Source organism: Puntigrus tetrazona, chromosome 8, assembly GCF_018831695.1.
Source record: "Puntigrus tetrazona isolate hp1 chromosome 8, ASM1883169v1, whole genome shotgun sequence".
Classification (NCBI taxonomy): domain Eukaryota; kingdom Metazoa; phylum Chordata; class Actinopteri; order Cypriniformes; family Cyprinidae; genus Puntigrus; species Puntigrus tetrazona.
Window position 1 is genome coordinate 14,484,188 of NC_056706.1, and position 9,726 is coordinate 14,493,913.

At 37.1% G+C, this 9,726-nt stretch overlaps 1 protein-coding gene across 2 annotated transcripts in view; it reads right to left on the bottom strand.

Moving 5' to 3' along the window:
* dock8 (dedicator of cytokinesis 8) overlaps positions 1 to 9,231 on the bottom strand; it is a 37,992-nt gene extending 28,761 nt beyond the window's left edge. Inside the window, exons 1-2 of one of the 2 annotated variants that reach the window (XM_043246722.1) lie at positions 9,055 to 9,231; positions 2,466 to 2,571 (exon numbers count right to left, since the gene is read on the bottom strand). In XM_043246722.1, coding sequence (XP_043102657.1) covers positions 2,466 to 2,571; positions 9,055 to 9,107 — 159 coding nt within the window. In that variant the 5' untranslated portion in view covers positions 9,108 to 9,231. Of the gene's footprint in view, positions 1 to 963; positions 1,049 to 2,465; positions 2,572 to 9,054 lie in introns of those variants that run through there. The other variant, XM_043246723.1, reaches the window with a different exon arrangement.
* Positions 9,232 to 9,726: the final 495 nt, after the last annotated feature.

Here is a 9,726-nt window from a genome sequence, read left to right on the forward strand (position 1 = left end):
AAACAGTCCATATTGTAGAAATTATATTTTGCAATTGCGAAAAAGTTGTAAGGAGAAATAATGTCGCATATGAAGTTGCAATAGAATTACATAGATTTGCAGTTGTGAGAAACAGTCACAATAGTGGGAAATAAATTCATAATTATGAAAAAATAAAGTTGCAAAAGTAAGAAATAAAAATTGCAATAGGGAGAAACAAAGCTGTGACACTGTGAGATAAAATCACAATAATGAGATATAAAATATGAAAAGTATGTGTGTGAAACAAAATCACAAGTACAACAAATAAAGTCACAAAATTGGGAAAGTCGCAAATGAGAAATAAAGGCAACATTTGTGAGATATAAATCCTACAACGAGCTAAATTTTCAATTGCAAGAAAATATATCGCAATAGCGATAAAGTTGCTAGGGCTTCCTTAGATTTTTGCATAGCAAGTGCTTGCTTACATCTCTGATGTCAACCTGAGAGGAGTTTGGGTATAATAATAACTGTGAAAAGTCTGTATTTAAATATTGCAACTGTTCAAACTTTGCTGTGTGGTTTGCGTACATCAGCAGCAGCTGACATAATTGTTTATGAATACTGATATAGTCTATGGGTGGAGGTGTTATTTCTGTAGCTCATCTAACCTCATTCACTCAAAAGCAGTGACGGAAACAAAAGGGCATTTGAGTGCAATGCATTAGTTAGAGACAATAGGAAATAAAAAAAACTCCATATAATTGTATTATTTAACATATAAGTAAGTTTATCATTTTGAGGCCTATTTGTGCTTTTTTGGAACATGTAAGCAACCACAAAACAGTTCCTGGTCTGAATTCAACAACATCAAGCTTAACAGAACACACTCAGGCTGTGTGCATTGTGAAATTTCTGTTTCATTTCTGCATCTAACTGAATGCAACCAACATACAGCAGACAGAGCAAGTGCATCAGAAAAGGAAGAAAGAAAATACTCACCGAAAAAATTCTTACGAACAAACTACAAGGCGAATGACAAGATGGCGCTGCCCGGAAATAAAAACGACTTTTTCTGCACAACTCTTCCTTAATAGGTCTGAGCCGCATGAAGCAGTCTATCTTTCGTGGCTTCCAAAACCAGGATATGACATCACAACCACTTCCCTTACTAGCCATGATGAAAAAGGAAAGCGGCATATATGTCAAAATGAAAAGTCAAAAAGAAATCTATTTATGATCTATTTATTAAATCTATCTATCTAAAAAAAATCTATTTCTGAGTCAAAATTCTGCTAAGAAATTATATGACCACTGTCAAAAACAAATTGAGGTATTTGTAAAGAACATTGAAAAAAACATTGGTGCATGAAAGGGTTAAAATTTGCTAGCTGTGAGATAGCTAATAAAAAGGAATGCAGATGCATAATAAAATACTAAAGTAACAATTGTGCCATGCTATTGGTTAAAAATATTACAATAAACAAGCAATGAATGCTAAATCGAAGGGTTTCTTAGGCTGTAGGATACATGTGTACATATCAGGGCACTGTACTGTGTAAACAACTGAATTTATCAAATATTCAAGAATTATGATTACTTATTGATCATTTTAGCGCATAATTACTAAAGCATAATCTGTATTTAATCCCGAGAATAAGCAATTTTTCACTGTTCACAATCATAACATTAACATTTGCCTTTCACAGCTTATCTGTCCATGTGAAATAAGGGGAAACATCATAGGGAAGATTATGATTCTATAAAGTCAACAGCTCCTAAAATCCATGGATATTACAGATGAGTGAGTGAGTGAGTGTGTGAGTGTGTGTTTGTGTGTGTGTATGTGTGTGTGTAAGCTGGAAAGCACCAGCTGCAGTAGTCTGGTAGCCTGGGCTCTGACCCATTTTCAGCACAAAGGAAGCACAGCCAGGTTAGAGTTTAAATATATGCGTGCGCGCACACACACACACACACACACACACACACACACACACACACAGAGAGAAATACACACATTTTCAACTTCCCATTAATTTATAATGTTATTAAATTAAATGAAATATCTTTTTAAACAAATTAAATAAAAGCAATAAATACATATTTAGTATTATATATTTATGATTATTTTCATTTAAATTCAAACTAATTAAAAATTATATAGACCTTTTTTATGACAGATTTTTAAATAAAATATATAATTCATTGTATTTACCAAAATAATTAATTAAATATTAATCCATTAAATAATTATACAAAATATTTTGACTGCTTAATCTCACGATTTATCTATCAGAGAGCAGCAACTCTAGAAATAAACATAAAAAATATAAGCGAACCTTGAGACAGGCATTTACACATTTACTTAACTATTTCTACATTCAGAATAGAGTGTTTATTAATATACATCCATGTTATAATTTACAAATGACCAGTATGATCAGGATCAGTTTGAAAGGACTGGATTCTACCGAAGTATTTATCAGTGAAAGTGCAGCACTCACTATGTTGAAGCAGAAAGAGCCAGAGGCGCTGTAACTGTGCCGGTGCTGAGGCAAGGAACCATGGCTGATCCCGCTGAAGTGTTTCCGGATCTCCGCTGAGGAATGTCTGAAGTGAGACAGAGGGAGACAGGGATGAAGAGGGTGAAGAGGAAACAGAAAATGAGATGCAACATAGGATTATTTTTCAGAGGGAGGTTTTGGGCAGGCACCAGGTGCTTACTTACACACTCCTCTCAGTGAGAGAGAGAGAGAGAGAGACAGAGAGGGATGCACTGGATGAACCTCCCGTCAATTACCTCATTTATTACTCATCATTAAACACACCGACCCCTCATTAACCTGTAGTTAAGTGTCTCGGTAACTGTGTAGTTCATGGTCAACTCCACCCAGATATATGTAGTCATACACCATCACACACCTGATATTTGGCCATTTCGAGTTGCAGAAGAACAGTTTACAGAAGCGTCCCCTGTACCAAAGTCTGTCAACAGATCTGTCAATAATCTGTGAATAATTTATGTCATTTCTGCTCTCTATATTAAACACGTTTCAATTTCAGAGCCTAGTGCATTCAAGTTATACATTTTTTTAACGCATTAGAATCAAAGCCGTGACCTTACAGTTGCTAGCAACATTACACTGTTTGAGCTACATGAGCATAAAAAAAATTAAATAGTACAATTTAAAATGAGATATCACAATTATTATTTTAAATAGGAAAAATATTAAAACTCTTTGGTCCTTTTTTGAACGCAATGCTACTGGTCTAATTGGATTCAATGATCTATGCTAAGCTATGCTAAAAGTCCTAGCAGCCGACCATCTTTATGTTTACAGACGTGAGTACCATGCTTGCGAAAACCTACTTCTACCATTCAAATTAAAAAAACATTATTATAAGCAAACCATTGTCAATCGGGCTAAAATAATGCGATCGTTTTGAACACTGGCTGCGTATAATTTCTCAAATATTGATTTTGGACCATTTTTAACCAAAAAAGTAACTACAGCTTTAAGTAAAAAAGATTAAATTATGAGATATAATTAGAGTTTAACTTTAGGTGTGCATTTCAGCTTCCTTTATTAAACTGTAATTAACACATCAGCCGGCAACCACTTTGTGCTCTAGTTATCAGCATCATCTTAAAATATCAGTCAACCACTAGATCTGAACACACAATATTTGCATTATCAGCCTAGTTCCTTAAGTACTCAGGCTACTGTAATCCCGAAGCTTTTTGCACGTTATTATGTTCATTCATTTGTGCATGTGAGTACAACAGCAAACCCTTCTGCAACATGCAGTAATCAGCTCCGAAACGCATGCTGTAAGATTCCCAAATGAAGCATAAAATTGTTTAGACACTCTAATGACATGTTCCCCAAACACTGGAAAGTGTGTGCTAATGCGTGTGTGTGTGTGTGTGTGTGTGTTTGTGTGTGTGTGAGCGTCGTGTTGCACCTGTGCTTCCTAACCACTCCAGGCAAAGCAGAAAAAAAGAAAATCAGACAGACAGTGTCCCAGATTTCTCAGTCCCACTGCAGCATCACTGATTAAATGAAAACTCGCAGTGTAAAAACGACACAGCATGAGACTTTCTTTGAATTTAGAGCATATAGTGAGTTCATTTAACACCTCCAAAACACTACATTACAACCAAGTTACTGCTTTAGCAGTTAGCTGCAATTCTGATTTTCACACCTAAATCACTTCAGTCAGATTCCCATAGTGTCTCAGCCAACAATTCCCACAATACAGCCTGTTTTTCTCCTAACCTCCATTGATTTCAGCAGAAGGATTCGCCTCAGATGCAAAGAGGTATTGGGTTTGGCAGCCAGCCCTCCAAGGCACAATACAACAGAGTGCTATTGTGCACCCGCTTATCAAAAGGCCCATAAAATGGGTCACAATTCATAACGCTGTTTTGTTTCTTCCCAAACTCATTTACACAGATTCTCTTTTGTAGGATAATAGGGTTTCTGTAATCATGTTGTGCACTTTATATTCAATATGTTTGCTTCGGATCACGTAAATGAATTGCATTTTAAAACATATTAAAATAAAAAACAGTTGTTTTAAATTGAAATAATATATCAGTCAATGACCATTTATTTTAGATCAAATAATTGCAGCCTAGGTGAGTATAAGCATTCTTTAAAAAATGAATAAACAAATAAAATAATGAATTAACAATCGCACAGATCCCAAACCTTTTAATTGTAGTGTACTTCCAAGATAGTTATGAACTTAGCACTGACACAAAATATTACTGTAACATCATCCGTTAAATCAAACATGTTGTAGCGGCTGTTCTTGTTTTTCAGGACCCTGATAACTCGTGCCAACTCAAAACATCAACTCGAAAGGCTAGTTTTTAAACCCTACAGTAGATTTTATTAATTATTAAATGAGAGTCATTTGTCACTGCTTTCCGGGAAAATATCCACAAAATTTGTGGACTTCGTTAAGTGCTTTAAAAGTCAAGTCTGTGGCAGCAGGGCATGCAAATTCTCTAAACCACAGGCAAAAGACAAACAGGAGTGAATTATAGCATGCAGCCTTTCTATATACTGAAGACAGATCACAGAATACCGCGGAGAGCAATGCACGTTCACGATTCGTTCGTCACTACAGAACAAAGGTCAAACCTCATGCAAGACGAAACGTCAGCCGAATTCATAAAACAAACACATTACTAAATCAGATTTCGCTATAAAAGTAAAAAAAGAAATAACCAGGCATTCAGTGGCAATAGCAAGAGTTCCACGACAAAAGTCACTATAAAGAAAAAACAATTAAACATAAAAGGCTGCGATGGGCGTGAGCTTCAGTTTGCACGCCGCAAAAATGTTACAGTCGTTAATCAGACTGGAATGTTCATTACAACACAACGGCCCGCGACACTCTGGATGATGGTGTCTCTGTGTTATCATGAACATAGGCTCCAGAGAGATGAGTCTCAATTTGACCCTCCTTCTGCTCCACTGGCTTTCCATCAACTTTGACAGGAGCTGTGATTATAGGGAACTTTTCACACAAACACACACGACATGAGAGGAGCTCACACTTTATGAACTGTTTAGCACTAATTCAAAAACAATTAAATATACAATACTGCCTATATATAATTTATGCCTATTTCCAGTACATAAACTACTGTTTAAGGTCGGTAAGGTTTAATGCTTTTGAAATTACTTTGCCTGCCAAGGCTACATTTATTTGAGTAAAAATACAGTAAAAACAGTAATACAGTTCAATATATTTAAAATATCAGTTTTCTATTAGAAAAATATTTCAAATGTAATTTATTCCTTTGATGGTAAAGCTGAATTTTCAGCAGCCTTCCAGTCATGTCACGTGATCTTTCAGAAATCATTTTAATACGCTGATTTGCTGCTCAGGTTTTTTGGTGGAAACTTTAATAAGGTTTTTCAGGATTTTTTGATGAATGGAAAGCTCAAACGCATTTATTTGAAAGATAAATCGTTACTAACATTATAAATGCATCTTTTGATCAATATCATGCATTCTCCGTAGTGACCCCAAACTTTTGTGTACGATAGTGTAGTATATTGACCTTATTAAAATTACTTTTATTCAATGTATATATATATATATATATATATATATGAAAGAATCCAGAATTTTAATAACCAAAAGTGACATCTTCTACAAAAAACAAAATTAAAATGAATCAGATTCGTTCTAATTTAGTCCCCACTGCAGGCTGTGCATGATGACAAGAGACTGTAAAACATAAGCACTAAGTACGGCCATGAAAGCAACAGCCACATTCCAAAGGGAGCGGACTATGATTGTTTGTCTTAGCCGTCACAGCCAAGTATGATTGTGGGTCAGGGTGCCTCACAACACTATTGTGCAAGAACACCACTCCAGTGTGTAACTTCTCCTTGAAGGTCAACATCAGCTCAAGATATCTGAAATGAAAGCACTATTCCCGTGATACTGTCGAGCATTTCCTTCAACTATAGCCTTTCTGCTGACTAAAGGCTTTCGTTTATAGTCTGCCACGTCTCATTTCATTCTGTTTTCACCACATTGCCCGTCCTAAAACGTCAAATGTCACAAACAGAAAGATTCCTCCACGCTCCGGGAAAATGGCAAGGATTCTGAAAAATAAGATGGAACGAAGAGCAAAGAGAAACCCCAGGGCACCCTTCTCCAGTACAAAACACAGCTGCGCTCTTCATGTGTGAATGCATCCTTCATGCAAATAAATGTTTGGTCACTGAAAATGAGAAGGGACGCGGAGGGTGGCGCACGGGCCAGGAGAAATCTGCAGCGTGTGTGCTGACGTTTTTTCCCCCCGATCTAAAGCTGTCTGCACGAGACGGCACGAGTTCAGCTTGTGCAATACAGCAGCTGCAGCCGCAGCAAGTATCGGCCCCAGTGAGATGCATGAATATCTGGCAATCGTTCCGTGAGCTGCTGAGCTCTGGGCTTTTTACCGCTGGATCTCGTTTTAGTGACATACTGCCTATAATCTCTCTTTACCATCAGCGAGTCTTTCTGAATTTCCTAATGTGTCCTTACAACGAGGAAGTGAAACAGTGGCTGGTGATTGCTTAACACTGCTGTGACACCGAACGTAACCAGGGAGTTTGACTGGCGTATTGAGTTGATCGCGTATCTACACCTTTGCATGGTTGAAACGAGATACTTTATGTTCTCTCATGTTTATTTTCATGTTATATCTAGTCAAGAGGAGGAAATGTACATGCCGTTTGAAGCGATCAGCCACAACACAAAAAAGAGCCACAAAGCGCCATGTGTTGTTTGACTTTTTTGTTTTGACAAACAAAAAAGACTATTATTTTTTTGTTTCATCCTCTTTGCTCCACAATGTATTTTTCGCCGCATGGGAACATGATGTGTGGTTGTGTTTTTTGTCATTGGAAATCGGCATTGGAAATTCAGTTGTGCTGTTCATTATATTTAGATTACCTTCGTCGTCATCTAACGCTCACAACTGATCTGTAAAATACTAATAATCTAATGCAATCTTTAGCAGCTATCAAAATTAATATCCACTTTTCATACTGTCACACATTATAATACTGTGATGCATAAATGCACTGCACTTCATTAATTCACATAACCTTTAGAGCTTTTCTGTTCAACATTTGACAAAATATAATTTAATAACAACAATGTTTTTCTTATTGGACATAAAATAATAATAATATAATAAAAAATCTCTGAGGAAAACATTTTTTTTTTTACTAGCGCTCGGATTTCACTAAAAATATCTTAATTTGTGTTTGGAAAGACATGAGGGAGTCATTAATTACAGGTTAACTATCCCTTAATATCAACTTATAACTAATTTATTAACAATATGAAAGTTTTGATCTTTTCAGAAAGCTGTATTAGATATAATTTCACAATTTTGTAAACAGTACAGGCAAGGACATCAACCACTGCTGATGATCAAGCACAGTTTTATTGCGCTCATAAGGGATGCTGCTGAAACACAAAGATACCGTTTTACAGTTTTAACAAAGCCATTAAACGCTCACTATGTGACGTACAGCTACTGAAGGCCGATTGCTCGAAAAATCATCCAAAACACGAGTGCACAGTCCTAATGTTCACTGCACGCCTCGGTGGGGATCAAACCCGCTGCATCTTCATTACAAGTCCACAGCCTTGCGCTTCAACCACAGTGAAACAGCGTTCACAAACGAGAAAACACAAAATCTCAGAGCTCCCCAGACCAAACCTGTGGTTAAACACATGTGATCATGAGATTCACCAAGACGCTCCACTGCATGATGGAAAAAAAAAGTGGAGTGTGGCATATGACAGTTATGTTATGAATGAACCTTTGTGTGGCTGCGTGACATAAACTCACAAGACATAACACTGATCATTACTCTGTACATGAGCGCTTTGTTCCCCTCGTTTTAACACCGGGCTCCCTTCATATTCATTTCCTCCCCACCTGTTGTGTGATAAATCAGGAACAATGCAAACTTCCACTTTAACTTTACACCTCACGGAGGCCAGTGCTGACTAGTCATGACCAGCGGAAGAAAAAGAAGGGGGCTTGTGGAGGAAATGATCAAATAGACAGGAGATCCCTATTTAGAATTAGACGGAAATGAATGAAAATTGCGCTCAAATGCTTTGACATATTTTTTCAATCATTCTCCCTTTCTTTTCGCCTGAAGGGATGCATGTGGAAAGCACAGATGCATTTGAATGTGCATCTGCATGCTGAAAGTGACAGGTTGCTATTAAAACTTAGGCTTATTTAAAAAAAAAAATTCCATACTGAAAGAAAAACATTAAATATATTGATAAATATTCTAGTTAGTGCTACGAACTTATGAAATAAGATGCAATATCGCATAAGTTAGCCATAATTGATAAGAAGACTATCAAGTCTCATGGTGTCAGACTTAGCTTTACCAAACGTGTAGCTGCCTGTTCCGGAATTCAGCAAAACTCCCTGTAGATTTAACATTGACTGCGGATAGAGAGACAGCTCCGAGAGAAGCTCGGCTTCCCCGGGATCTGTCAGTGCGCGAGCTAAGAGGTCCGGCCAAAGAAAATGAGCATTACCTGTTGATTTTGAGAGCGAACGCTCTCCGCTCTGAAGCTGGCAAAGAAGCCATGCGGGTCTGGTCTCAGTCCACGGGGAGCCGCGGAGCGCAGCGCGGAGCGGGGGAGATCGCTGATGCCATCGCAAACCTCATCTTCGCGGTATCAGTGGCTTTGCTGGGCGGAAACTTCCGCATTTTAACTTCAACCCAAACAGAGTGGATATACACGAGAGAGAGAGAGAGAGAGAGAGAGAGAGAGAGAGAGAGAGAGAGAGAGAGAGAGAGAGAGAGAGAGATGATGTTGTGAAGATTAACTGCCGGTTTACTCGAACAAATGGGTTTTAATGGGTGACGACTGATAGCAGTACATTATAAACAAAAGTGAAAAAAACTTGTCTTGTCTAGGTATATTTTTATCAACAAATAAAAATAAAATATGATATCTATCCATCTCTCTCTCTCTCTCTCTCTCTCTCTCTCTCTCTCTCTCTCTCTCTCTCTCTCTATATATATATATATATATATATATATATATATATATATATATATATATATATATATATATATATATAATGTTATGGCAGTATCTGGTTTTGCACTTCAAATTGCTGAATGAAATTAAATCTAGTCAGAGATGTGATTGTGAAATAGGACACCTGCGACCCCTGTCGGCCACAGGTTGCGCTCAAAC